A 27,899-nucleotide genomic window follows, 5' to 3' on the forward strand; every position below is an offset into this window, starting at 1 on the left:
AAGCAACGTTTTGGAGTCATCTGATTAGTGTATAGCTTCACCATGGGGTCTGTGTGGTCTGATTCTCTATGTCTATCTATAAGTGAGTGAGAGGAGCGGCAGCCAATCACAGAGCAGCTTACAAACTTCTCGCAAGGCTCCATGTGCAAGCCTCACCTGAACGCACTTTTTTTTTATAGTAATCTAGGTACAGAGAGAGAGAGAGAGAGAGAGAGAGAGAGAGAGAGAGAGAGAGAGAGAGATTTAATATGAAGGTTTAAAAGGTAAAACAAAAGTGTGTTTATTTATGCTGTTTTTACTTAAAAATAAAAAAAAGGTCGGGCAGGAAAGTGTCTAACGTGTTTATCTGTTTGTTAGTTTGTTTGTTAATCATATTGTTTTTTTTGTGTATATTTTTTTTTTTACTATTTAATTTTACTACTACTACTACTACTACTACTACTACTACTACTATAGTAGGCTGCTACTACTACTACTACTACTACTACTACTACTACTACTACTACTACTACTATTACTACTACTACTACTACTACTACTACTACTACTACTACTACTTCTACTACTGTTACTACTATAGGCCTAATCATTTAAATTAGCACTCGGTTTACTCGGTTTTCAAACGTAATAATTTTCTAATATATATTTTTTATTTTGATGGGTCAGGAAAGGTTATCTATAGGCTGAGCTTGGGTCATTTTTGTGGCAGATCTGGCGTTTATTAATTAATTAGATGAACAGGTTTGCCACATGCACGGATTTTTACAGGTGTGGAAAACGTACCGCATGAGAGCTAACTGTACCAGAGCGAGAATTGATATATTTTAACGTCATTTCTCTGTTTAATTTGAGCATCCTTGAACTAAAATTGATATAAATACAACACCGATTTTTACAGTAGTACCAAAGCGCACCAGAAAACGTACCACATGAGAGCTATCTGTATCAAACCGAGAATTTATACATTCTAACGCCATTTCTTTGGTTAATTTCAGCATCCTTAATCTAAAACTGATATGAATGCCCTCCCTTCAAAATTATAAGTTGCCTCATTTACTGTAGAAAGCCTTAAATAAATATCATCTATCTATTGTAGTAGTAGTAGTAGCGCTTTGACAGCCTTTAATTCGTACCTCAAAACACACCAAGGAATAGTTAGTAAGTTAGTTAGTAAGTTAGTTAGTTAGTTAGTTAGTATTGAAGACAACCAAAAGTACCAAAATCCTGATCGTTGGTACCAAACTCTGCCTCCCCAGAGGAGTGCGCTGCGCAGGTCCCGGGCAACGTTGCCAGATTATCGTAATCACTACATTGTATTTACCAGTTCTTGACACTTAACTATTGCAGTAAGACATCAATAATTAGCCATTTCAACCATAAATATTAATGAATCTAGTTACTGAGGTGGAGGAGACAGTAGTTGGGTCGGAAATCGGTAAATATAAGACGCTAAGTACGACGATCTGGCACCTTTGGTCCCAGGGTGCGGGTGTTGTAGGAATCAGCTCGCAGCCGCAAAATACCTCGCGGAGAGAGGTCCAACTTGCCTACTTTTTATTAATATTCCACTGACTACTATCGTTTACTTGTCCTGTATCGGCTCCAATACACGGCACAAACATCAGAGCAATGTTTTCAATCAAGACAAAGCTTTACAACAAGCGAATAGGGCAGGTCTAAGAAACAGGGAAGGGGAGGAATGGGGGAGATTTACCCAATCAAACAATCTCTATTCATAGGCCTAAATATTATTCCTATCATCCATTCCAGGTAAATAATAGTTTTTTTTGCTGTGTATGTGTATATGTATGTATATTCCCGAACAGTGCGCATGCGTAGTGGACAGCAGGGCGACTTATTTCTCGGAGGAGGTATTTCGCGCAACAGGAGCAGCAGATAGCAGTGAACGGGCTAGACGTGGACTTACTTTTCTGCATTTTGTGGCCTAATTTACCGCTCCTGAGTTACCCTCCCGCCGCCTTCTTCCTCCCTGAGCCACGAAGGAACGCCCGTCATGCTCCCCAAGGCCCCGGCAGCATTATGAGGTGAGGGAGGCGGCAGGTTAGGCAAGGCGCTGAAATAATGAGTTGGACATCTTGAAATTATACCCATTTTGTTTTTGTTCCTGTTTTAAAGCTTTTGTTCCCGTTTTAAAGCCTTTGTTCCTGTTTTAAAGTCTTTGCTCCTGTTTGGTTTTGGGCGGGGATGCTTTCAAGGCTTTTATCCCCGTTTCTAAGCTATTATTCCCGTTTCTAAGCTGATATTCCCGTTTCTAAGCTTATATTCCCGTTTCTAAGCTTACATTCCCATTTTGAAGCTCCCATTCCCCTTATTAGTGCTATCTGTCCCGTTTCTAAGCTCTCATTCCCGTTTCTAAGCTTCCCTTCCCGTTTCTAAGCTCTCATTCCCGTTTCTAAGCTTCCTTTCCCGTTTCTAAGCTCTCATTCCCGTTTCCAAGATTACATTCCCGTTTCTAAGCTTCAATTCCCATTTCTAAGCTTATATTTCCGTTTCTAAGCTCTTATTCACGTTTTAAAGCTATCATTCCCGTTTCTGAGCTTCTATTCCCGTTTGTAAGCTTTCATTCCTGTATTTAAGCTATTATACCCATTTCCAAGCTTATATTACCGTTTTTAAGCATTTATTCCCATTTTGCATTAGTGGAAATTATCTTACTGCTTTTTTATACACCAGTGTGCAGGTATTAGCCCGCCTCCCCTGCCGTACCCGTGCCGTATAGGAAGGGAAAGGGTTAGAGAGGAAGGGAGGGATAGGGAGGAGATGGGGACTGTAGAAGGGAGATGATTGGGGACAGGTAGCTAATAGGAAGGGAAAGGGGAAGGGTGGAGATGGGAATGGAAGAACTAGAAAGATTATAGCAAGGGAGAAAGGGAGGTAATCGCAGGGGAAAGGGGGTGGAGATGGAAATGGGAGAACTAGGGAGATGATAGCAAAGGAGAAAGGGAGGTAATAACAAGGGATAGGGTGGAGATGGGAATGGGAGAACTAGGAAGATTATAGTAAAGGAGAAAGGGAGGTAATAACAGGGGAAAGGGGAGGGATGGAGATGGGGTTAGAACTAGGGATATTATAGCAAGGGATAGGGTGGAGATGGGAATGGGAGAACTAGGAAGATTATAGCAAAGGAGAAAGGGAGGTAAAGGGATAGGATGGAGATGGGGTTTGGAGAATGGGACTATAGAAGGGAGATGAAAGTGAAGGAAAGAGGGAGAGGCACTGTAATAGGGAGATTATAGCAAAGGAGAAAGGGAGATAAAGGGATAGGGTGGATATGGGGACTATAGAAGGGAGATGAAAGTGAAGGAAAGAGGGAGAGGTATGGACATTTTATTAGTCCACTCCTTCCTCATATGAAAACAACCCATTAGAGGATTTTAGATTGGTTTCTTGTCTCTATAGCCCCACAAAACCATGGTAAAGAGGAGGCTGTTGTCAGGGTGGGCGTGTGTGGCAGGCAAACCTTCTTACCGTGTTAACCTGCATGGATTTGGCCTTCGCTGATAGCCTAGTAACATATACTCCCTGGTCTTTCTCTGCCTCTGTGGTGGATAGTGGAGTGTTTCCGATGTGGTATTGGTATGCAGGATTCCCCCCGAAGGTGCATGAGTTTACATTTTTCTTTATTAAATTGTAGCAGCCACTTTTTGTTCCATTCCTGTTGCTTGGTGATGTCTTCTTGTAGGAAATCCGCAGTCAAGGGGTTAATAGAGGTAGTAGAATAGAAAGAGGACAAAAATGAAGGAGGAGGAGAGAAGGTCGCCAAGCTGGGGTCATCTGGACACTCGAACCCTCCTCACATCACCTCATCACATTAATATCCTGTTTGGCATCATTTTTACCTGCTACTGAAAGGGAAAATGAAGGAGGAGAAAGAAATGTCACCCAAGTTGCCTTTCGTGTCATGTGATGTTCAAATGTCACTCCCACACCCACTTGAGTCTGTTCCCATGTCATGCCATCATATAAATATCCTCTTTTGGCATCATTTTTACCTGTTACTGAAAGGGAAATAAAGGAGGAGAAAGAAATGTCACCCAAGTTCCTCCTGTGTCATATGGTGTTCAAATGTCACTCCCACACCCACTCGAGTCTGTTCCCGCATCACGCCATCACATTAATATCCTGTTTGGGCATGATTTTTTACCTGCTACTGAAAGGAGAAAATAAAGGAGGATAATGAAACGTCACTCAAATTGCCTTTCGTGTCATGTGATGTCCAAATGTCACTCTTTCACCCACTCGAGTCCGTTCCCATATCACGCCATCACATTAATATCCTGTTTGGCATCATTATTGCTGCTACTGAGAGGGAAAACAAAGGAGAAGAAAGAAATGTCACCCAAGATTCTCCTGTGTCATGTCATGTTCAAATGTCACTCCCACACCCACTCGAGTGCATTCCCACGTCACCTTATCACATACATATCCTGTTTGGCTATTATCTTTATCCACTACTGAAGAGAAAAAGGAAATGGAGAAAGAAACGTCACTTAAGTTGCATTCTGTGTCTTATGTGTTGTCCAAATGTCATTCCCTGAGGCACTTTAACATGTAGATTGTATTATGGCTTGCCCCTTACCACGCTAATACTTCATCTCGACAACTGTATCTTGTGCTGAAGGGGAAAAGATGGAAATATAGGTCACAAGTTGCATTTTCTATCCTTTGTGCAACTGAAATGTCACTCCTTAACCCCTTGGATATGGATTTCCTACAAGAAGGCATCACCAAGCTCCAGGAGAGGAACAAAAAGTGGCTGCTATAGTTCAATGAATAAAAATGTTAAGTCCTGCACCTTGGGAGGGGATAGCCAGCACACCAATACCACATGGGAAACACTACTATCCACCACAGAGGCAGAGAATGACCTGGGAGTATATGTAACCAGGCTACCAGTGAAGGTGAAATCCGTACCAATTGCAGTGGACGGGTTAAGGTACTTTGACAGTTGGCAGTGTTATGACAGTTGCATCAACACCTGTTTGCACTGTGTTAGTCCATGCTGGAGGGAATAATGTGTAAAGAGACATCACTTAAGAGTATTCATCCAGAATTATACGCAACTCACTCTGGTGGGGGACACTTTTCCTGATACACTTTGATCCTGATAACCGTTTTGCTGCAAAGTACTCGGTTCTGAGCTATGATTAACCCGTCCGCTGTGTTTGGTACGGATTTGGCTTTCACTGGTAGCCTGGTAACATATACTCCCAGGTCTTTCTCTGCCTCTGTGGTGGATTGTGGAGTGTTTCCCATGTGGTATTTGTATGCTGGATATCCCCTCCCAAGGTTCAGGACTTAACATTTTTCTTCATTAAATTGTAGCAGCCACTTTTTGTTCCTTTCCTGTAGCTTGGTGATGTCTCCTTGTAGGAAATCCACAGTCAAGGGGTTGATGGTGCTAAATCTGATATGGAAAGGAACATAGATAATTAACTTTGGTCCTTTGCTCCCCCAGATGGAAGGCACTTAGGCTGGGATGATGAGAAGGACGAACAAGAGCTCTTCCCACAGTGAGCACCCAGCCGACCACAGAGACGTAAGTGTGACATGCTGTAGTGTGTGTCTGGTGTGCGAATGTTATTATTGTAGATGTGAAATTAAGTATGCTTGAAATTCCTTTGAAAATGTAAGAAAGGCTGGTGCAAATCAACTTCCTAGGTATTATACGTACATTATTTTGCCATCACTGCTTTCAATGTATTCAAGAGGAGTGTTTCAGGACACCTCACCCGAAATTGGCCTCTCTTTTGGCCACTCCTCTTAACTCTTTTTATAGATGCAGTGATTTGCGGGCTTTTTTTTTCAGTGTTTTCTTTTTTTTTTTTTTTTTTTTTTCCCTTGAGCTGCCTCCTTTACCGTAAAAAAAAAAAAAAAAATCATCACTGTCTTTGTACTCAGAATAATCCTCACTCTCTATTCTATCCTTTCCCCTTAACTCGTCAGTGTATCATCCTGTATTATCTCAAAAGGTGCTTGGTGTGGGTCCTATGGTGACTCAGTTAGGACTAATGACAGTATCTCAAATCCACAAGGGTTAAATAGACTTCCACACAATACAGCAAGTGATGGAACCTGTGAAATTTGACCCAAACTTTCAAAATTAGTTGCACTCGAGTCAAGTGGCACTCGAGTCTGATCTAAACAGGGATGCCCAGCTAAGTAGACTGTGAAGGATGCGATTTGGCTGTTGTTTAAGGGTTAATATGATACAAAAATGCATGAGAACAAAATGAAAAGGTATGAGGAATTAACCCGTCCGCTGCGATGGGCATGGATTTGGCTTTCACTGGTAGCCTGGTAACATATACTCCAAGGTCTTTCTCTGCCTCTGTGGTGGATAGTGAAGTGTTTCCCAAGTGGTATTGGTGTGCTGGATTTCCCCTCCCAAGGTGCAGGACTTTACATTTTCCTTCATTGAATTGTAGCAGCCACTTCTTGTTCCATTCCTGTAGCTTGGTGATGTCTTCTTGTAGGAAATCCGCAGTCAAGGGGTTAATGCTTTCTCTTGTTGGTCTGTTGTTCAGGGGAGCGGTGACGGTGGGTGTGTGGGAGAGGACCAAGGCGGGGGCAGCTGCTGTAGTAGTGGCGGTGGAGACGCCAACCAGGAGCATAACCCAGCAGCCTCCAGCCCCTCGAGCGGGGGTGGGAGGGGAGGCACGCTGCCCCCCTCTATGCACAAGGACAGCCCCATCACCCAGCCAGCCTCAGCCTCCCAGCACCCACCACCACCCACCAAGGACTCCAACACCAAGGGCATGAGGGTAACGTAACGAATAGTGTGTTCGAGTGTTTGATTGGTGATCCGAGCCTGTCACTACGTCTGTATCCATATCCTTGGCATAGTCTTTAGTGCTTATCAAGTACACTTTAGGTTGAATTTACTGGTAGTTTAATGCTGGACAAATAATAGAGCTATGTTGAAATTACTCTTTGTGATACGATCCATAAATGCTTCTTGGTGCTCTCCCATAGGGTTGTTTTTTCACCGTGTTATACTTAAGGTTTATGGTGAATATAGTAAAGACTCAAGTTTTTGTTGTGTCTGCAGGAAAAGAAGCAATCCACGAACTCCCTTGGGGCCGGGGACGGGGCCAAGAGTGTGTACATTGTGGACGGCAACAAGGTGAAACCGACCATCAAGAAGAAGCCCATCCAGGCCGACCGCGATGTCTCCAAGGAATTCAACAGGTGTGTGTGTGTGTGTGCTGCTTATGTCATGGTGTTAGTCTGTGTAGCAAGGGAGGGGTGGTGTGCTGAGTGGCTGGCTGGTAATACACAGTCAACCACTCACACCTTGTATAGTTACTTGTTTACCTGAAGTCTGTGGTTGTGGGCTAATACTGATAAGGGTGTGTGTAGAGTTGCAAAGGGTGGGAATTTTCGGAATTTTTCAAATTTTTCATGCGTGTATGTCTTAAGCCATCCGCTGCAATGGCACGGATTTGGCTTCACGGATTTGGCTTTCACTGGTAGCTTATTAACATATACTCCCAGTTCTTTCTCTGCCTCTGTGGTGGTTAGTGGAGTGTTTCCTATGTGGTATTGGTATGCTGGATTTCTCCCAAGGTGCAGGACTTTACATTTTTCTTCATTGAATTGTAGCAGCCACTTTTTGTTCCATTCATGTGGCTTGGTGATGTCTTCTTGTAGGAAATCTGCGGTCAAGGGGTTCTAGCACTCAGTATCTCTGGTATCATAATAGGTTCATGGGAATATTCAACAAAGTATCTAAAAACTGTTTCTTCATAGCTATCTTTTCTTTTCTCTCATACAGGATATTGCAAGTTAAAAATCTGTAGTCAGGGGCAAATATAAATTAGGGTTGTGTGGCTGTTAGGTAGACTTAGATGGCCAAGAGAAGGGTATCAGGACGCCTCTCCTCCCGAAATTGACCTCTCTTTCGGCCACCTCTTCTGATTCTGTTTTAGGAGCAGCGAGTAGCGGGCTTTTTTTATTATTGTTTCCTTTTTTTGTGCCCTTGAGCTGCCTCCTTTGTTGTAAAAAAAAAAAAAAAAAGGGTGATGATAGTATTTAGAGAACAATAAGTATCTTCGTGTACTTTTTGTATTGGATGTATTGTTGAAATCATGTCATTCTCACTTGATTTATTTTTGTAGGTGCAAGGAGGATGGAGCCCAGCGCCTGGACCTGAGCAACTCCAGCATCAGCCAGCTTCCCTCGTCCATGCACAATGTGACACACTTGGTGGAGTTCTATCTTTACAGGTGGGACACATTGCTCTCTTATTGTTGATTTTCTGAGGATAGCAATAACAGATAATATCTGTTATTGCTATCCTCAGAAAATATATTATATATTATATGTGTGGAGAGTTATCAAGACACCTCTTTACTTGAAATTGACCTATTTTTTGGCCTCTCCCTTTTATTTTTTTATTTTTTTTTTTTTTAGAACAGTGGGCCTTGAGCTGATTCCCATGCCTAAAAAATAAAAAAAAGGGAGGTTGTGTTTTCGGTGCTGTTTGCTTGTTTGTCTGTACCCAGCATTATCCAAAAATATTTCTCCGTTCATCAAATCGAGTGGAAAATTGCAACATGGTTTAAAAAAAAAAAATGTGTGGTTTTATTTTTGGTATGAGCGTGAAGGATTAACCTGTCCGCTGCGATGGGCACGGATTTGGCTTTCACTAGTAGCCTGGTAACATATAGTACCAGGTCTTTTTCTGCCTATGTGGCGGATGGTGGAGTGTTTCCCATGTGGTATTGGTATGCTGGATATCCCCTCCCAAGGTGCATGACTTCACATATTTCTTCATTGACTTGTAGCAGCCACTTTTTGTTCCATTCCTGTAGCTTGGTGATGTCTTCTTGTAGGAAATCCAGTCAATGGGTTAACAGAAGCACCTCAAACTTTACCATCTTCCTTCTCTTTCTCCATTATCATTCTTCAGCACTGTCCTTTCCTCTTGCCTATCTTTTTTTACTTTTCCTTGTTCTTTTTCTCCTCCTATTCCCTTTTTTTTTTTCCTTCTCTTTCTCCATTATCATTCCTAAGCACTTTCTGGAAATCCGCAGTCAAGGGGTTAACAGGTAATTTTTGACATCCCAACAGCAACAAATTGGTGACTCTTCCCCCGGAGATCGGCCGCTTGGTGAACCTGCAAACGCTTGGCCTGTCTGAGAACTCCCTGACCTCCCTGCCAGACACCCTGGTCAACCTGACGCAGCTGAAGGTGCTGGACCTGCGCCACAACAAGCTGACAGAGATTCCCGATGTGGTGTACAAGCTGCCTTCCCTCATCACCCTCTTCCTCAGGTTCAACAGGATTAGGGTGGTGGGAGAAGAGATCAGGAACCTCAAGGTGGGTAATGGGCAGCTCTTTTTCTTTTCTTCCTCTTTTATAGTTCTTGGGGTCAGACTTATGATGATCCTCCTCCATTTTGCTCGGTCCAGTGCTAATCCTTCCTCAATTTCTAATACTTCCAAGTGATGTGAGATGTGACTGCCAGCTCTTCTTTTTTTCTAGTTCATCTTACATTCTTGGGGGCAGACTTATGATGATCCTCTCCATTTGCTCGGTCCAGTGCTAATCCTTCCTCAATTTCTGACACTTCCAAGCGAGTGACGGGGATTTCTACTAGATAATAAAAAATATATACACCCATGAACACAGAAAAATCAATAAGCTTCCAAATGAAACAATACAATATTCATGAAGTTTATAGAAATATCAGTATTTTATTAAGTTGAACATTTGAAGCTTCTGCATGGGGGCAGCCTGGGTGGAGCACTGCACGTATAAACCCTATAAGCATACACCCAGGGCAAAGAGGTTAATATGTATGTAATTGGAAGTGTCCTAAGTGCTATTGTGTGACTGTGATGCTCTTGTCCCATACAGAATTTGATCTCCCTGTCACTGCGAGAGAACAGGATCAAGGAGCTTCCATCTGGCATCGGGGAGCTGACCCGCCTGGGCACGCTGGATGTGGCCCATAACCACATGGAGGTACTGACGGAGGAGATCGGGAACTGCATATCTTTACAGACACTCCACCTCCAGCACAATGAACTCAAGGAACTCCCCCAGTCCATCGGCAACCTGAGGAACCTGACCTGCCTGGGCCTGAGGTAAGTAGAGGCTCTGCTGTTTGCGTTTATCTACAGTAGGGCAACGTCACCAGATTATCGTACCCAGAGCCTCATATTTACCAGTTTCTGAGTCATACCTATTGCCAAAAAACACCAGTATTTAACCATTTTAACGATAACTATATATGAAGGCAGTTATTGGGGTCGAGGAGGCAGTTTTTGGGTCAGAAATCGGCATACAAAGGAGGCTGAGTATGACAATCTGGCAACGTTGCAGTAGGGTCCCAAATAGTGCCAGAATTGGGTATTAAAATGAGTCTGTGGTCTGTGAATCAATGCAACTCAGTCCATGTTACCTGTGGGTCATTCTGTTTGATTTTTGGTCATGTAACTGTTTCTCACTGATTCTGATTTACAATAATCCCTCATGCATCCAACATAGTAGAGCCATCCAACCATCCGGATATGGAATATTAGCCAGACTGACCCTGCCAACACAATATATACAGTGAATAGCATCCCTTCTATAATTTTGGCAATGTTTCTTGGTCTTGCAGTATTTAGACATTAAAACACACAGAAATATCCAGTGTAATACTAGACACTGCAAAACATGATTCTAATGTATTCTTTTGTGGAAAATCATATAGGAAGCTGTTCTTAATTTAAATCTTTGTTTTTCTAGTTTCAAGCTTGAGTGGATATCTGCCATTTAGTGTACTAGATCAATAGCAGCCAAAAATCTAATACGTGATGCCCTCTCCCACAGATACAATCGCCTGACATCAGTTCCACGCTCTCTTAGCAAGTGCATCAATCTGGACGAGTTCAATGTGGAAGGCAACCAAATCTCCCAGCTGCCTGACGGCCTCCTGAGTTCTCTGTCCAACCTGTCCTCCCTCACTCTGTCCCGCAATGCCTTCAACTCTTACCCCATGGGCGGCCCCTCTCAGTTCACAAACGTTCACTCCATCAACCTGGAGCACAACCAGGTGGACCGCATCCCCTACGGCATCTTCTCCCGCGCCAAACACCTCACCAAGCTCAACATGAATTACAATGGTCTCACGTCTCTCCCATTAGGTAGGTCAGCTGTCCAGGAGTCATGGGGTACATTTTCCTGCTAGAATATTTTTAGGTATATAGTTATGAGGTAATGCAGTCGAATAACCACTAAAAAAAGGAAAATACCTACCCCTTAACCCGTCCGCTGTGATTGACACGGATTTGACTTTCACTGGTAGCCTGGTAACATATAGTCCCAGGTCTTCCTCTGCCCCTGTGGTGGATAGTGGTGTGTTTCCCATGTAGTATTGGTATGCTGGATTTCCCCTCCCAAGGTGCAGGACTTTACATTTTTTTTTTCATTGAATTGTAGCAGCCACTTTTTGTTCCATTCTTCTTGTAGGAAATTGCAGTCAAGGGGTTAAGAGTTCTCAATGCTATAACTTCATTCTCCTTTTTCCTAACTAAGAGTTGAATTTATGGTAAGTAATTGAATTATAACCACTCTATATTTCTTTCAGATATTGGATCTTGGATGAACATGGTGGAGCTGAACCTTGGCACAAATCACTTGAACAAAGTCCCGGACGATATATCATGTCTGCAGAATTTGGAGGTTCTCATCCTGACTAACAATTGTCTTCGGGTGAGTGGCTACACATTTATTTATTGTTCATAATTTAACATCCCTGAGTAGCAGAAGGCTTTAAGTGTGGGGTGGTGGGATGGGCCAAATGCAGTACACTCGAGCAAGACTTACATTTAACCTGTAAGGGCCCCCATCAAGAAGACAGGGATAGGCAGGGAGGTATTGCAGTATAATCGAGGGCACGTCTTAGCAAGAGGTATCAAATAACTTGCTGAGAGCTGCTTTAGGGAAGACAAAAAACTTGTATAGATAGGTAGGTAGAGAAGATTGCAGCATAATCTTGTTGTCATTCATGCAAGAGGTACAGTCACGATATGAAGTGATGTCGCCGTGTACGTTTATTTTCGATCACGCAAGTATCGTTATATATTTTCAAGAGTACCATTATTTTCCTGTATCTTCATCATAACTAAACATATTTTACAAGCTAGAAAAAAAATAGAAAAGAAATATTCAGTGATGTCTTACAAAGAGTTGTCAAAATATTTTAACACAGCGTTTTCATTCACCAAGGAACAAGTCAAATGAAGTCCAAATATCGACATATTATTCAAACAGAAAGTAAAATTATCTTTTCATGATCACTGTTGACAACAATAAATCTAACATATGCACAATATATAGGACATGCATAATTAGTCGATATCCTAAACTAGGATGGCGTAATTTATTTAATTTATACTCTCGTATGATGATGACTTCATCGCCCGCGCACCATTTTGCTATACCTATCATTCACCCCTGACTCACTCTTTGCCTTTCGTGGTCAACATAACGATAACAAAAGCTTTCCGTGGACTTCTAATGAATGATAGTGATCAAGGGAAGATGCCCACAGCCTATAACTACCGTGGGATAGTCGGAGATGGAAAAATAAGAATAAATAGCTTCAGAATAGTCGTGTTTTGTAACTCCACGCTCACTCTTTGCCGCCGATCGCAAAGATCATTGCCTTTCTTGGTCAATAAAACGATGACAAAAGCTTCATGTAGACTTCTAATGCTTGGAGGTGATCAGTGGAACAAGTCCACAGCTTATAAGTGCCATAGAATAATCGAGGAAGGTGGGGAAATAAGAATATATGGCTCTGAAATGGAGGTGGTGGTCGTGGTAGCGGGCGGGTAATCGCAGTGTTGCCAAACATTAGGCTGTGGTCGAGTGTTCGTAGAGGCATCCGGAATTTTGATAGTTCAGATATGGCAACCTTACCTATGAAGGCATTCTTCATTCATCATCATTACTGAGCAATGTTACTGTATATTTCAGTGCCCATGCTCAAAAGAAGTGCCATCATAGTGAATAAAAGGTGTTTAATGTGAAACCTTATTGTTTGATTCTTAATTAATAAAACGCAAAGTAATGCCAGTAACTGTCCCTTCGCTTCATGTCATACTGTGCATGTTTATTAATAACTGCAGAAGACAGTTCATGGAATGACCCAGAATATATATATCATTTCAAGGTTGTCTTCAGTACTGAAGACAACACATGACATTCGCATTTGCATTTTTTAAAACAAATGAATGTTTAATTGTAATTCAGGTACTGTTATGTTATTTTACCGTGTTTTACATCACAACGTATTATAGATTATCATTAAAAGGGAACATTATAACATAAACACTAAATACACATCACTTCCGTTACCTTCAAATGGTCCCGTACGGAACATTTTGAGAGCGGCGACATCACTTCATATCGCGACTGTACCAAGTTAGTTTTCAGGGGTTCCTAAAAGATCTGGGAATGTATATACAGATAGGCAGTGTTGTGGTATGAACCTGCAGACTACTCTTTCAAGATTTACTAAGTGTTTGCTCCCTTTCAGAAAATCCCCTCAAGTATAGGGAACTTGAGGAAGCTGCGTGTGCTGGACCTGGAAGAGAACCGTCTGGAGGGGCTGCCTCCGGAGATTGGCTTCCTCAAAGACCTCCAGAAGCTCATCGTGCAGTCCAACCAGCTGTCTGCTCTGCCACGTGCACTGGGGTCAGTATTTCATCATTTGCTTAGAAAAATCCTGCTCTTTGAAAGCCTCTTAAGATATTATGGAAACTGCTTACTTCTTGGCAGTGTACATAAGAAGGTGTTATGATTCTAGGCCGTGTGAGATGAACCACTTGTAGTTATTTCTTTTAAAATAACGTAAAGGTGTATCTAACAACCTAAGGTGATATATAAAAAAAACACAAGTAGATAATTCTATATTGTCCATTATTTCCGTTTTCTTTTAGTAAAGTTCACAGCCCCAAGGGTCAAATAGCATAAGTAATCAAATGATGCCTGTAAAGATACTGTTCCAGAGGTGTCTTGATAATCTCTAGAAAGTGTATAGCCAGAGAAAGAAGGAAACGGAGAGGATGGAAGGCTGTTCCTATAAGCCCAAGGGTCAAATAATATAAATAATCAAATAAAGCCTGCCAAGATGCTGTTTAAGAGGTGTCGATGATCTCTAGAAAGTGTTTACCCATAGAAAAAAGGAAAAGGAGAGGAAGGAAGATTGTTCAAGAGTATATAGTAATGTGTGTGTGTGTGGTGATTGGTGGCCGTGAATCCATGTAACTGATGTGGTATTTGTTTTGGAAGTGTCAATGATCTGTAGAAAGTGTTTAACCATAGAAAGAAGGAAACGGAGAGGAAGGAAGGCTGTTCAAGAGTATAATAATGTGTGTGTGGTGATTGGTGGCCGTGTTTCCATGTAATCAATGTGGCATTCTTCCCTTTGCCAGGAACCTGATCAACCTGACTTACCTGAGCGTGGGAGAGAACAACCTGAGCTACCTGCCAGAGGAGATTGGTACCCTGGAGTCACTGGAGACGCTGTACATCAATGAGAACCCACTGCTGCACAACCTCCCCTTCGAGCTGGCCCTCTGCACAAACCTACAGATCATGTCTATTGAAAACTGTCCCCTCAGCCAGATTCCTCCTGAAATTGTGGCCGGTGGTCCTTCTCTTGTCATCCAGGTCAGTACAGTGGCTTGTTTGAGTAATTCTGTAAGTTTCTCCCCCATTCAGAGCTATTGTAATGGTTCAGTCCCCCTCTCCATTTTCTTTTGTCTAGCCCATGCAATTCTATAAGGTTTTCCCCATTCAGTCATTGTAATGATGCAGTCCTCCTCTTCATTTTCTTCTGTCTAGCTCTTCTTTCATCAATCCAACTTCATTCATGTCAATTCACACACTCTTCGTTGCATGTTCGGTCTTCCTGGTTCTTACAGTCTCAGTGGTGGTTGTATGCTACTGGTACTGATGCATTTGTTACCAATTCAGCCTTACGTACCTCCTTGACATGTAAACACCATCACTGCAAGTTTTATCATTTACATCAATGCTAGATTAATATTTAAGCCATTCAGTCTTTATTTCTTGCTCTAAAGTCTTTTTTTTCCCTTTACAGTTCTTGAAGATGCAGGGACCATACCGCACCATGTGAGGCTACTGCTCCCTTCCTCTGAATATGTGAATGGAAGTCTGAATTGGCACGCATCAAGAGCAGGCACTACCATGGTGCTGCTGATGCCAAGAGCTGCTTCACTTGTGTTGCAGTTCCTTAACCCCCCCCCCCCCCCTGCTGCCCCCCACAACAGCCCATCAGAGTTAGCCGTTGTGGTTGGCATAGCAGCTGGAAGTTAGTTCTTTCTTCCCCTCCCAAACCCTTTCCAAAAAACATAAAAAACGTTACACTATGAAGGTTAACATGCATCTAGGTCATCTTACATAAGACCTGGGTAAGAGTTAGGGATGCAAGCTGCCCATGTGATAATGTGCTTTTCTTGTTACATATTAAGTGTTCACTCCAGGCCAGGCCGGAGCTTATTGACCACTATTGTTCTCTGGCCTTGATGAAGAGGCAGTGGAAGTAGAGGTCATCGCTGGGAGGAGGAACACCCTGCAGCCCCTGTCTGACAGGCGGCACAAGGCAGGCCACTGGGGCCACACCACCCAGGGTAGCCGACATTTGGTGGTCTCTGGCACCATGGCCAAATATTTACCACTGCCAGGCACCAACCTCTGCTGCCATGAGTGGCTGGCTCCATGGCCTGGCACCATGGTTCTGGGTAGCTTCAGTGTGAGAGTAGGCCCCCAACTTACTACTACCACTACTGACCGTAGCAATGAGAGAGGACTAGCGCTTGTGCTCAGTGTCAAGTGTTGACTGTGCATGTGTGACTGCACGTGCAGAGTGCCGGCCAGAGGTAGTGCCGGTGGCGCCGGCCCTGGTCTCCCCCCTATACAATGTCCTTCACTGACCATGGTGGTAGCCGTGTGCGACTTCTCCCCCGCTCCACACCGGCTACTGGATGGTGACTGGAAGATATTGAAGCAGCGCCCGCCACTGGCCCCGCCCACACTCTGCACTGCTTATATATGTGTACTTTCTGGTGTATATATGTAACATAAGCAAGCTACTACTAGGTTGCTTCAAGCCATAGCTGTTTGCTCCTCTCAAGACACTGTTGCTTCCCAAACCAGCTCTCCTGAATGTTTGTGTGCACGAGTGTATGTGTGTGTGTGTGTGTATGTGTATGGGTGTGTATGCAGGTTTGTGTGTGTATGAAAGTGAATTTGTATGTTTACTGTACTGAGTGTTAACTGTCAAGAAAATTACACAAAATAAATATTGAGTGTGAATGGGAACATCAGTATTTTCTAGAGAAGCCTAATTTGCTTTGCAATGTAAATAATTGCTTACACTCAGTCCAGGAATAACTTACAAAGATGGAAATCAATTGTACTTTGCTTCCTGTGCCAAGCTGAGGCTTTTTACTATTTATGGTAAATTTATTTTTGTCCTTATTTTCCCCAAAAGCTATTGAATCTAGTTTAGTGGCAAAATGGGAACAGAGCCACCTTAGCTTGATACAGCCGTACCTCGTAATGAATGTTTGTGTCAGCGGCTACGTCGGGGCGGCCCCGCGCCCCCCGGCACCGCCCACTGTGCCTGGCCAGAACAGCACAGCCAAAGAAGACACTCATGACACTACCATTGGCCGAGACTCATTGGTGCTCTATGGTCGGAGTCTCGTTCTCACGTTCCAGCCAGCAGAACAACCATTCAGCCACAGAGTGAGCCATTACTACACCATGTCTCTGAGGAAAATTATCACTGGATTCTAAGTGGTTTGAAAATATTTGAGTATTTTTTTCCATTAAGCAACAAAAAAGAAGACCATTGTACACAGTGCAAGGCAAAATGGGCATTAGACCAGAGCCATGATGTTTTGTAGTTGCAATGGTCAGCTGACATGCCCTTGCACATTCAATAAGCTTGAACTTAAAAAAATAATTAACTGTTCAAGCCGCTGCTCTCTGGAGACTGGCAGTTCACCCCTGAGAACTGAACAGCAGTCCGGTCTTCACGTACCTTTGAGTGACTGCTGTTTAACACTCCCGGGAGCAGCCACGGAAAATAACCTAGTCAGTGTGCGTTGGGGCGGTGTGCCCAGTGGCCGGCCGGTGCGGGGCTGGTCCCAGGACCCCCCGCACCACGCTGCTCGTGGCCGCCGCCCCAGACATAACCAATGCTTATTACTCAAATGGACATGCCGTGTATCAGTCGCATCTCAAAAATGTTATTCAATAAACCTGTAGGAACAATTACTTGTATTCCTTATCCTTTGGTAACTAATGTAATAGACCTCCACTGACTTATAGACTAGAGACGAAGGAAACATCTAACACTGTTGGATAGTTGAATCTACTTTCATATAAAAGTTACTTTATTTACAAACTATACAGAAAACTACCTTGATAGAATCTTTTCAAAATCAACTCTGTCCAACCTTCTGGCAGGGATTTCCACACTGGGCAACAGCTTGGTGACCATGCCTGTGGCCACCGTAACATTGTTCTCCCGAATGGTGAACGACTGGCCCGGGGTCATCACCATGCGCTGCAACAGAGTCACTACCGCTGTGTTGTGTTCGCCTGGAAAGAAAGGTGCATAGCAGGAGCTGCCTTGTATAGGCCAACCGGCCTCTTGCAGACTCCTTACGTTCTTATGTTCTTATGTAATAGTGAGGGATGGGTGTATCGCTTCTAGTGTCCATAACCTTGAATCTTGATAATTTTCACCTATCTGGCTAACTTAACCCATACAGTGTTTAGTATGTACATATACGTTCCTCTTAGGGAAGTGTTAAGTACGTATATATACGCAAGCTCTTTTGAGGGCTTATACGCCCTATATTTTGGCTTGTGTATGTAACATTGTTCATTGACAGTAAAGAGGAATAATTTGACAAATCTTTGTATTTTTTAATGGATGTTAAAGGGCCTTCCTGGAGATCTGTCCGCATTCCAACCAAAATCATTATACAAGAAGGTAAGTTACTTTCTTCTAGGTAATTACTCCTTGATTCTATGATCACTAAGGCATGTGGAATTGTAAATTATGGTTCAGAGTAATTGGAAATGAAAACTGATCGTCGGAAGCTTCATAGTATTATGTTGAACTTTGAGAACTACGGTTGTAGTACAGACGGCAAATAAAAAAAATACGAAAAAAGTGCAACCTGGCATGACCCATATTGATGACAAAAGATGACACTGTACGGGTTAATTGCCATCCTATGTTTGATCTGTTTATGGCCTCACTCTATTCTAGTGACCACGGAAGTCTTTTTATAATATTTAAATTCCAAAGTCTAGCACACCTTGGGTAATTCTCCCCTTCCTGAAATCTAACAAATCATCTATAGTTCTTTCTTTTCTATGCTTTCAAATCTTTAAAGAGCAGAGCATTAACCCCTTGACTGCAGATTTCCTACAAGAAGACCTCACCAGCTACAGGAATGGATCAAAAAGTGGCTGATACAATTCAATGAAGAAAAATGTAAAGTCCTGCACCTTGGGAGGGGATATCCGGCATACCAATACTACATGGGAAACGCTCCACTATCCACCACAGAGGCAGAGCAAGACCTGGGACTATATGTTACCGGGCTACCAGTGAAGGCAAAATCTGTGCCATCACAGCAGACGGGTTAAAGAGGGGAGCATTAAAACAAGTCTTGAAGGCACTGTAATTACTCTTCTGTCACTCCCCTCACCTGGCATGATCATGGGCACTCCCTCCGGCAGGTCAAGGCGGCAAGTAACATTCCAGGTTTCACTGTAGATCATCTGTATGTACATGGAGGTCACGGGACGTCGCCGCCCGCCCTCATCGGCAGTCAGGAAGTACACGGTGCTCTCAAACCTGGAGGGAGGACTGACTGAGTGTGGAAAGCTGGTGGAAATAAACTTATAGTACTTCATTGGTGTATGATGCTGATGATGGGAGAGAGAGAGATAGGCAGATGGAGTCGACAGAATGAAAATGTATGCAGTCGATCACAAATCTAGCAAGCGATCAGACTGTGGGTGAAGAAAGAAAGAGAGAGGAGAAACCACAGTGGACTCTTATCAATGTTATGTCACATTTTGCTAAAGACAAATATATTCTGAGTAAGTCGTACCTGATTTCTAAAGTCTACTCTCATTCCATCTACTTTAGAATCTTCTAATAATTACATCTACAAGAGTGTCTTACTTTACACTTGCATGTAATATATCAATCAATCAAAGGGGGCATACTCCACATAACAAGGGTCATCAGTATTTCTGAAAACCAAGAACTCGCCCTAGGCTCACCTGTTGCTGAATTTCAGAGACCCGAGGGCACACAGCGTCATGCCCCGCGCCAGCACCTCCTGCCGCACGCCTCGCAGCAGCACGCCGACATTCTCACCGGCCTGCGCAGACTCCACTTTTTTCTTGAACACCTGCAGACAGAGTAGAGTATCGGTGGTAAAGGTTTGTTGTTTTCGACTACAACTACGTACAGTATAATCTTAAGTAAAAGTCAAATTTTGCATGAATTTTTTAAGATCAAATTTAATTAAGGAATAAGGTAACTTCCTCCCCACAGGTAACTCCCTTTCCACAGGTAATTTCCTCCCCACAGGTAACTCTCTCCCCACGGGTAACTTCCTCCCCACAGGTAACTCCCCCTCCTCACCTGTATATCCGAGGCTACTGTCTTGATGCGGCGATCAAATCCAAGTAGCTCGGCCTCAGCTCCCCGCCTCAACACACCTCGCTTCAGTGTACCCGTAGCGACTGACCCCCGGCCTGGGACACTGAAGTAGTTGTCAAGGGGTAGCAGGAAGGGAGATTCGAGGTCCCTGGTGGGGGGTGAGAGGTAGCTATCCATGGCATCCAGTAGTTTATGGATACTCTGCTCCCCCAAGGGCCCCTGGTCACCCTTCAGGGCCAATAGCGCTGACCCAAATATAAACGGTGCATTCTCGCAGTCGAACCCAAAGTTGTCCAGCAGTTCTCGCACCTCAATCTCCACCAGCTCCAGAAAATCTTCATCCACCAGGTCCGCCTTGTTGACGAAGACCACCACTTTCTGTACGCCTGCCTGTCGGGCCAGAAGCAGGTGTTCCCGCGTCTGGGGCATCTGTCCATCATTGGCCGCCACCACCAGCACCGCGCCATCCATCTGGGAGGCACCGGAAATCATGTTCTTCACGTAGTCTGCATGGCCGGGGCAGTCCGTATGAGCGTAGTGCCTGTGGAGAGCGATGCCAATCAGGGAACGTAGAACGCACACTTCATTAGGGTATAAGCACCAACGAAGATGCAGGATCCATTAGAGACCAAAAAAATACCTGATACTCTAAACTTTTCAGTATTTATTTATATTTTCTGTTGAGGTACTTTAGTTTTTGCATAGTAGTTTTTTTTTACGTGAAGTTTCTCTAATGGAACGTGCGTCTCTACTGGTGCTTATACCCTATGAAAATACCACATAATGTCAAGTTACAACATGCTTATTTAAAAAACGTGCAGCAAACTCTCACTAAATGTAAACAATTCATTACTGGAAAGGCCATGTTGCTACAGCCAAATCATATGTACGGCACAACCAGCAAGAAAAATAAAGGGAATGAGGGAGGAAGGGAGACGATGAAGGTAAGAGAGCAAGAAGTGATGGTGAGAGAAGTTAAAAAAGGGAAGGTAGGGATGGATGGGGAGAGGGAGGGAAGAGTGGGCACAAAAAACGAACCTGAGGGCTGTGGAGTACGAGACATGTGCCGTGTTTATAGTGATGCCACGCTGCTTCTCCTCTGGCGCTCGGTCAATCTGATCGTAGGTGATGTACGACGACTGGCCACTCTTCTCCAGGACCTTGGTGATAGCCGCTGTCAGGGTGGTCTTGCCGTGGTCCACATGGCCGATGGTCCCGACATTGCAGTGGGGGAGGCCATCATTTCTGGTGCTGCTGGTTGGTCGGACTGCTGCCGCTGCCTGAAACTGAACACCACAGAATAAGTCATTGAATTCTACTAGTGTTGTGACCAGAGAGAATGAGAGAGCATCCCCAAATAAAGATGAGGATAAAAAAAAAAAAAAAGGAATAAGGGAGGACGGGAGATGATGAAGATAAGAGAGGAAGATGTGATGGTGAGAAGTGATTAAAGGGAAGGTAGGAATGGATGGAGAAAGGGAGAGGAGAGAGAAAGAAAATAATCAGTGTTTATCAATTCATTACTCGGATATTTATTCATACATTCCTCCATTCTTTATACAGTGTTATGTGTGTGCGCATGTGTGTTGTGCATGCGTATATGGATGTGTGTATGTGCATGTGTGTGTGTAACTGTGTATGTGTGTGTGGATGTGTAAACTCTGAATCCCCATCCAGGTCTGTGCACTTCAGTCTTTCCCTCACTCATTCACACACTCCCTGCAATACTCAGCACTTGTCTCTCCAAAACCACTATATACTGTATCATAATATCCTTTCTGAATCAACTTACCACTAGTTTCGGACATCTTGAAAATAAGGTTTGCTTTGGAGATTGGATAAGCAGGTGTTGTGTTAGCCTTCCCAGTAGATACATCCTTCCAGCCTAAAAATATATAAATAAATAACCAGATGGAAACACAATAACCCAAATACTGTCACGCATTAGTTTGACTGGATAAATAAATGAATAATCAGACAAAAACACAATAACCCAAATACTGTCACACATTAGAGTTTGACTGGATAAATAAATAAATAATCAGACAAAAACACAATAACCCAAATACTGTCACACATTGGAGTTTGACTGGATAAATAAATAAATAAATAATATGCCAGAAGGTTAAGTTAAGTATGGAATGTAGACAGGATCACAAAAGTAGGTATAAGTATTGTAAGTGTGTCTCCCTCCGACTGTTAGACTTCGGCATTCTATTACATATTTTTTTTTGTTTTTACTTAACCTTCTGGCATTACATAAATAAATAATCAGATGAAAACACAATAACCCAAGTACAGTCACACATTGGAGGTTGACTGAATAATAAATAATCAAATGGAAACACAGTAACCCAAATACTGTCACACACTGGAGTTTGACTGGATAAATAAATAAATATGACAAAAGGTTCAGTATGAAATGTACACAGGTTCACAAAAAAAATGCGATATGTACACAAGTATTGTAGTAAGTCTCCTCCTAATGTGTTGATTATTTATTCTGTTTACATATTTTTGTCTTTTTGTTTAACCTTCTACATAAAAATAAATAAATAAATGAAAACAAAAAAAAAAAAAGTCACACATTGCACATGACTGAATAATAAATAATCAAATGGAAACACAGTAACCCAAATACTGTCACACATTGGAGTTTGACTGGATAAATAAATAAATAATATGACAAGGCTCAGTATGAAATGTACACAGGTTCACAAAAGTACGTAATGGTATGTATAAGTATTGTAAGTAAGTGTGTCTCCCTCCGAATGTTACTTACGCATTCTGTTACATATTTATTTGTCTTAACCTTCTGGCATTACATAAATAAATAATCAGATGAAAACACAGTAACTCAAATACAGTCACACATTGGAGTCTGATTTGGAGTTTGAGGGATTTTTTTTTTTACAGTAGAGGAAACATTTCAAGGGAAAAAAAACAAAAGCAAAAAAAAACAATGAAAAAAAAGCCTGCAACTAATGTAGTGCGGCGACGGCCTGATGAACGAGCCTCCCATAACCCACTTAGCCAGTGGGGTGCCTCTTTGGGCGACTCGGTAAGGAGTGGCTCTCCCGTCACGCAGGTTGCGGGTTCAATCCCAGGCAGCCGGGGAATACCCTCACCTTGTCTTGATTAATTTCTTGTACGTTTCGATACACGCAGAGGACGTGTGGGAATGTGAGTGATAGAAAAAGAGAATAGAAAATCTCATCATTAAACTAATACCATGAATAAACACAGTAAGTCACTTCAGTATAGCCATTCAAGCCATCAAACTTTCCACAGCCTTACCAGGGAAAAAAAAATATGGAGCCCAGAGGAATGGATGAGCAATGACCAGGTGAGAGGTATAAAAAAATAACCAGGCGAGAGGTATAAAAAAAGACCAGGCGAGATATAAAAAAATGACCAGGTGAGAGGTATAAAAAAAAAAATTACCAGGTGAGAGGTATTATTGGTCTGCCCCGCCGCCACTACCACACACGTGCAGCCGCCACCCCCACCACGCCGACCATTGCCACGCTCAGACTGGACTCACATTCTTGTTTCCTCGTGGCCCTTTAACAAACAGCACCGTCTGATGTCACCAAAAGTGGAACACTTAAAGGATAAGCGTTTGTCCAACTCGCCGGCAACCCTCCAGGCTCCCGTCAGCCCCTTTGTTTATGCTCGGTCTTGGTCCTGGTCTGGGAGCGCGGTCTCTGGGTGGACCCCTTCCCCTTTTAAGATAATGTAGCGGGATGTGGGTCGCTACCTCCCTTTTTGACGACCACTATGGCTGTGATGGTGTGTGGTAGCGTGGTAGTCGTCTACATTCCCGAGCGCTGGTCCCGGATGGTAAGGCCTCAGGACAAGTGAACACTCGTTCCGAGGTTTGTGACCAGAAGGGCGTTACTCGTGTGATTAATAATTATGGAAGGTGGGAGGATTTCCGTGTGAACCACTTGTGAGACAGCATTAAGAAACTGGATGGTGATAATGCACTATGGGGGGGAATGGTTCAGTAATCTCAAATGAACAGGAAAACAGGCTCCAAATGATAACACTCACAGTAAGGTTGTATATAAATATGTATTTAGTTTCACTTATCAAAGGTTAGCGGAGTACTAAAAATGAATGACTGACAGGCTGTATGCCTCTAATCTAACTAGCTACCGGCACAAGGGAGATTTGGGGAATACACATAATTCTCTGGTTGCTGGAGGAGGAGAAGCAGGAGCTGGCGTGAGCGTCGGGCTCGGCAGGGGACGTCCACGATGGGAAAGGGGCGGTCCTGGTGATGGACAGACGGGCGCCGCTTGATGTGGAGAGGGAGCAGCTCGGGTGGTGTGAAGAGGCGGGCGCTCGTCGTGACTGACTGATCCCCAGCAGGAAAGTGGAGGACATTACCTACCCGTCAGCATCCCCATCGAGACGAGTAGTTTTCTCTTTAATTATTCGTCTGATATGCTTCAATAATGCAGTATTCTTCCTTCAGATATCCATTTGGCTCAGTCTAATGTCTTGAGATGCAGGACAGTGGTCTTCACTAATTTATATTCCAGTGCCTTTCAACTTTTTTGGTGTTCTACATCGCTACTTTACTATCGCAAAGCTTTTAGAGTCTGACAGCTACTGCTCGAGGATGTGAGGGAACAACTGTTACCTCGTTTAGGGTTCACGGATGGTAGTTGAAGCGTGCCTTAAAGCAGAGTTGAGACTTACACAGCAGTTTGTTCCCAAGTTTCCCCATTCGGTTGTTCTTCAAGTCCGCTGATATGAAGTTTACTGCGACGACTATAATCTTCCTGGTAATTCACACGTTGCACCAGCTCCTTGCCATGTAACTCCAGCTCCTTCTCAAAGGCAACACATATACTTTGTTTTGTATGTACAATTTATTCTTTTTCATAAACAAATAGAAAACTTTATATCTTTATGTACAGAGATCGCGGCAACACAGAGCCGGGTCAACACACACACACACACACACACACACACACACACACACACAGGGACTATACCTTGTCATTAGAAGGGGATTTGTTGTTCTTTAAGCACATGTGCGTGGGAGTTCATTTCTTTTCTCGACTGCAGCGACAAAATAGTGACGTGATTGTTGTAATGTGTGATAGTGTTTAACCTCTGGTCCCCGAGGAGGAGGAGGAAGAGGAAGAGGAAGAGTTATGTTGCTGTTGGTGTGTTGTTGAGGAATGGTTTTAAGCTGTATTCGTATATATAATTCTCATGGGGAGACAATAATAATAATAATAATAATAATAATAATAATAGTAACAATTATCCAGGACCCTTTCTGTAGGCACAGTCCCGCGATTTCCTGTGTTGCAAAGTTGTGTCGACGTCACAACGCAACACACGTCCTGAGGGAACACACACACACACACACACACACACAGTTTGGTCATGCTGGCCTCCACGCGTCGCCTCCCCAGCGTGTGGGCCGCGGCCCGGGCCTCGGGGACACCGTCTGTTGTGACCTGAAGCGCCTCTGCCAAGCTTGCCTGGCAAGTGCCGCTCGTGACCGACACTGATTCACGGCTCGCACACAGGCCGGGGGAAGATGCTGGGCGCGCCGGTGTCTGGGAGTTTGAGTGTGAGTGTTTGCCCCTTGGTGCTGGTGAGGGCCCGGGCTGCTGCAGGGGAGTGGCGGCGCGTGGCCTCTTAGTCTAGCGTGGCGGGTGGGAGTTCTGAGGTGGGTTCTGTGTCCACTGGTGAGGGTGACTGAGGCTTTGTGGTGGGAGGAGGGGACTCAGGTGGGGGTGGCAGTGGGGGCGGGGTGGGTGTGAGGGGTTCAAGGGCCTCGGCAAATGGTTCCTGAGTAACCATGAGATGGGATGACTCATTTGTAAGTTCCGGGGGCGTGGCAGCGGGCTCAAGCAGCCTCGTGTGGGCGTCGCCTTGCGTGATCGTGGCGAGCACGCCCGCGAAACAGGGTTCAGCGGGGGCTGTGCTGGCCGCCGCCGCGTCATGAGCCAGCCTCTGGGCCAGCCAGGCGCGGTAGCATGCTCTCACTCTCAGTGATGGAGTTTTCACTCTGTCCCGACGCAGCCGAACTGCTGGTGCTGGACGACGTGATGGTTGACGACGAGATGGTTGAGGTGAGGGAGTCCCGCCACGGCTCCCCTGCGAAACCCTTCGCACGAAAAAGCTTCGTGATGAGAGTCGTGAAGGGCGAAGGGTGCGGGAGGCCGGACCTGACCAGCGGCGGGGCGAGCGAGGAGTCGAAGTTTGCTTCCAGCGCTGTGGGTGACGGCGGGATCATCTGCAGCGGGCGGGGCAGCTGGCGGCGGCGACCCGAGCCGCCGCCCTGGATCTTGGTGGCGCTGAGCGGTAGCCCCAGCAGGCGCCGCACCTCCCGCTGGATCCTCCTGGAGCGGTACAAGTACACGTAGGGCGACACCGCCGAGTTGCTCAGCGCCAGCATCATCACGACGCTCCAGGCAGGCCGCGGCAGCCACACCTGCAGGGAGGGAGTAGGAGTTAGTGGGGGCAAGGCATGGTGGAGGGAGCAAGCCTGGCATGTGGCAAGGGTGTGTGCATGGCAGAGAATGACGGGCTGCGTGACTTACCTGGAAGAGGGGCGTGTGGAGCAGTGCCGCCGCGTGGAAGGGCAGCCAGCACACGAACACCAGCACAATCACCACCACGGAGATCTTGGCGGCGCGGGACTCCTCCTTGTGCAGGAACAGAGAGGCGTTGCTGATGCGGTGACGCAGCGACGACACGATCTGCGACGACGTGGAGCGTGTGGACGGCGTCCTGCGGGGAGGCAAGGGCGATTAGTGTGTGTGTGTGTGTGTGTGTGTGTGTGTGTGTGTGTATTTCAGCGTGTCCAAGGGTCGTGCCGCATGCCTCCTGATGTACACACCTGGAAGGCCCGCGGGAGGGCGTCACGGCGTCCAGAGAGGCGCCACACAATGAGTTACGTCGCGTCCTTTCGCTGTTGCGCTGCGCAGCCAGGTAGATGCGCGTGTAGATCCAGACGAGCAGCACCACGGGCGCCGTGAAGCACAGCACCAAGTTGGCCACCACGAAGCAGGAGCGATGCGTCCAGGGACTGGCGTGCCGCGCGCCGGGCGGGCCACACACCTGCCTGGGGGGGTGGGGGGGTGGGGGGGGGGTGAGGAGAGTTAGCTATGTGTACAGCGCGGCACCGATACCTTCCAATATATACAAATGTTCATACTGTAATATTATCACACGGCGGCAAACAGTGAAGAAGGCTGTGCCCGCCGCCAAGACTTACCAGGGCCGGTCTGAGAGGTCTCCCAGTGCAGCGGTGACGGCGAGGGCCGCGGCGAGGGCCCAGCCCGAGGCCACCATGGCCACACTCTTGGGCCGCGTCACCAGCATGTGGTAGTGCAGGGGGTCGGTGATGGCGAAGAAGCGGTCCACGGCGATGAGGAGCGTGGCGAACACCGACGAGGCCACCACCAGCTCGGCGGCGGCATCCAGGCCGCGGCACAGTGCCGGGGAGTGCCACCCTGTCAGGAAGGTGTCGCCCGCCACCAGCGGCAGCAGTACCCACGACCCTAGCAGGTTGCAGGCTGTCAGGCTGACGATGAACCTGTGGTGAGAGGAAGACACTTGTCAGCAGGACCATCGGCACAGCACCACACCTTATGTGAAGTGTTGTGTAACGCTCAATGCTGTGTTTTGCTTGGGCGGCGGCAGCCTCGTTCCGGCCGAGGCGTGCAGGCCAGAGCAGCCTCGAGTATCGGTATCTACAACAACAAGTGCGGCGCTAACACAATATTTGGCCGCCGCGCCGCGCCGCGCCGCGCTGCTCTCGGTAACGATGCGGAAGGCGGCGCTCATTATTGAGTGGGAGGGTAAATAAGCGCTTACAAGTGTTTAGTACGCATGCATCACAGCTTCCATATGTGTTCACACACACACACACACACACACACACACACACACATCACTACCAGAGGGCTGCCCATCATGAGTGTCAATCGCCACGCCCCCTTCCCTACATGTCGTCGGGGCGAAGCGTCTCCGAGCGGCGGGCGGGGCGCGGATGTATGCCGCGGCGCGGTGATGGGTCGGGCCAACATGAAGGTCAGCGACGGTGATGGACGCCGCTGGCCGCAGCTGTACGGTCCATGGTGTGCCGCGGATCCTAACAAAGCAGCAGCT

General features: G+C 45.2%; 3 protein-coding genes across 5 annotated transcripts in view; 1 reads left to right on the forward strand and 2 right to left on the reverse strand.

Annotated features, from left to right (window-relative positions):
- The first annotated feature begins 1,870 nt into the window (after positions 1-1,870).
- Positions 1,871-17,329, forward strand: LOC126996240 (leucine-rich repeat protein SHOC-2-like). Its single transcript, XM_050856606.1, has 12 exons — positions 1,871-2,045; positions 5,480-5,560; positions 6,549-6,785; positions 7,073-7,212; positions 8,142-8,249; positions 9,097-9,346; positions 9,887-10,116; positions 10,847-11,160; positions 11,604-11,728; positions 13,560-13,717; positions 14,458-14,695; positions 15,129-17,329. Exons 2-12 carry the CDS (start codon positions 5,501-5,503, stop codon positions 15,162-15,164), a joined length of 1,896 nt encoding a protein of 631 aa, XP_050712563.1. The 5' UTR covers positions 1,871-2,045; positions 5,480-5,500; the 3' UTR covers positions 15,165-17,329.
- Positions 15,278-23,461, reverse strand: LOC126996242 (elongation factor Tu 1-like). 2 transcript variants are annotated; one of them, XM_050856609.1, is made up of 7 exons: positions 23,296-23,461; positions 21,544-21,636; positions 20,790-21,037; positions 19,734-20,292; positions 19,367-19,497; positions 18,784-18,932; positions 15,278-17,659 (listed from the first exon to the last, which is right to left on the reverse strand). In XM_050856609.1, exons 2-7 carry the CDS (start codon positions 21,625-21,627, stop codon positions 17,475-17,477), a joined length of 1,356 nt encoding a protein of 451 aa, XP_050712566.1. In that variant the 5' UTR covers positions 21,628-21,636; positions 23,296-23,461; the 3' UTR covers positions 15,278-17,474. The 2 variants fall into 2 exon arrangements, with proteins under 2 accessions (XP_050712566.1, XP_050712567.1); XM_050856610.1 differs by lacking the exon at positions 23,296-23,461 and adding an exon at positions 23,196-23,239.
- Positions 23,462-23,754: 293 nt separating this feature from the next.
- LOC126996241 (adenosine receptor A2b-like) overlaps positions 23,755-27,899 on the reverse strand; it is a 35,676-nt gene continuing 31,531 nt past the window's right edge. The window contains exons 3-6 of one of the 2 annotated variants that reach the window (XM_050856608.1): positions 27,004-27,324; positions 26,626-26,850; positions 26,327-26,516; positions 23,755-26,217 (exon numbers count right to left, since the gene is read on the reverse strand). In XM_050856608.1, the coding sequence (XP_050712565.1) occupies positions 25,723-26,217; positions 26,327-26,516; positions 26,626-26,850; positions 27,004-27,324 (1,231 nt within the window). In that variant the 3' untranslated portion in view covers positions 23,755-25,722. The remainder of the gene's footprint in view (positions 26,218-26,326; positions 26,517-26,625; positions 26,851-27,003; positions 27,325-27,899) is intronic. The other variant, XM_050856607.1, reaches the window with a different exon arrangement.

This window comes from Eriocheir sinensis, chromosome 9 (genome assembly GCF_024679095.1).
Source record: "Eriocheir sinensis breed Jianghai 21 chromosome 9, ASM2467909v1, whole genome shotgun sequence".
NCBI classification, from domain to species: domain Eukaryota; kingdom Metazoa; phylum Arthropoda; class Malacostraca; order Decapoda; family Varunidae; genus Eriocheir; species Eriocheir sinensis.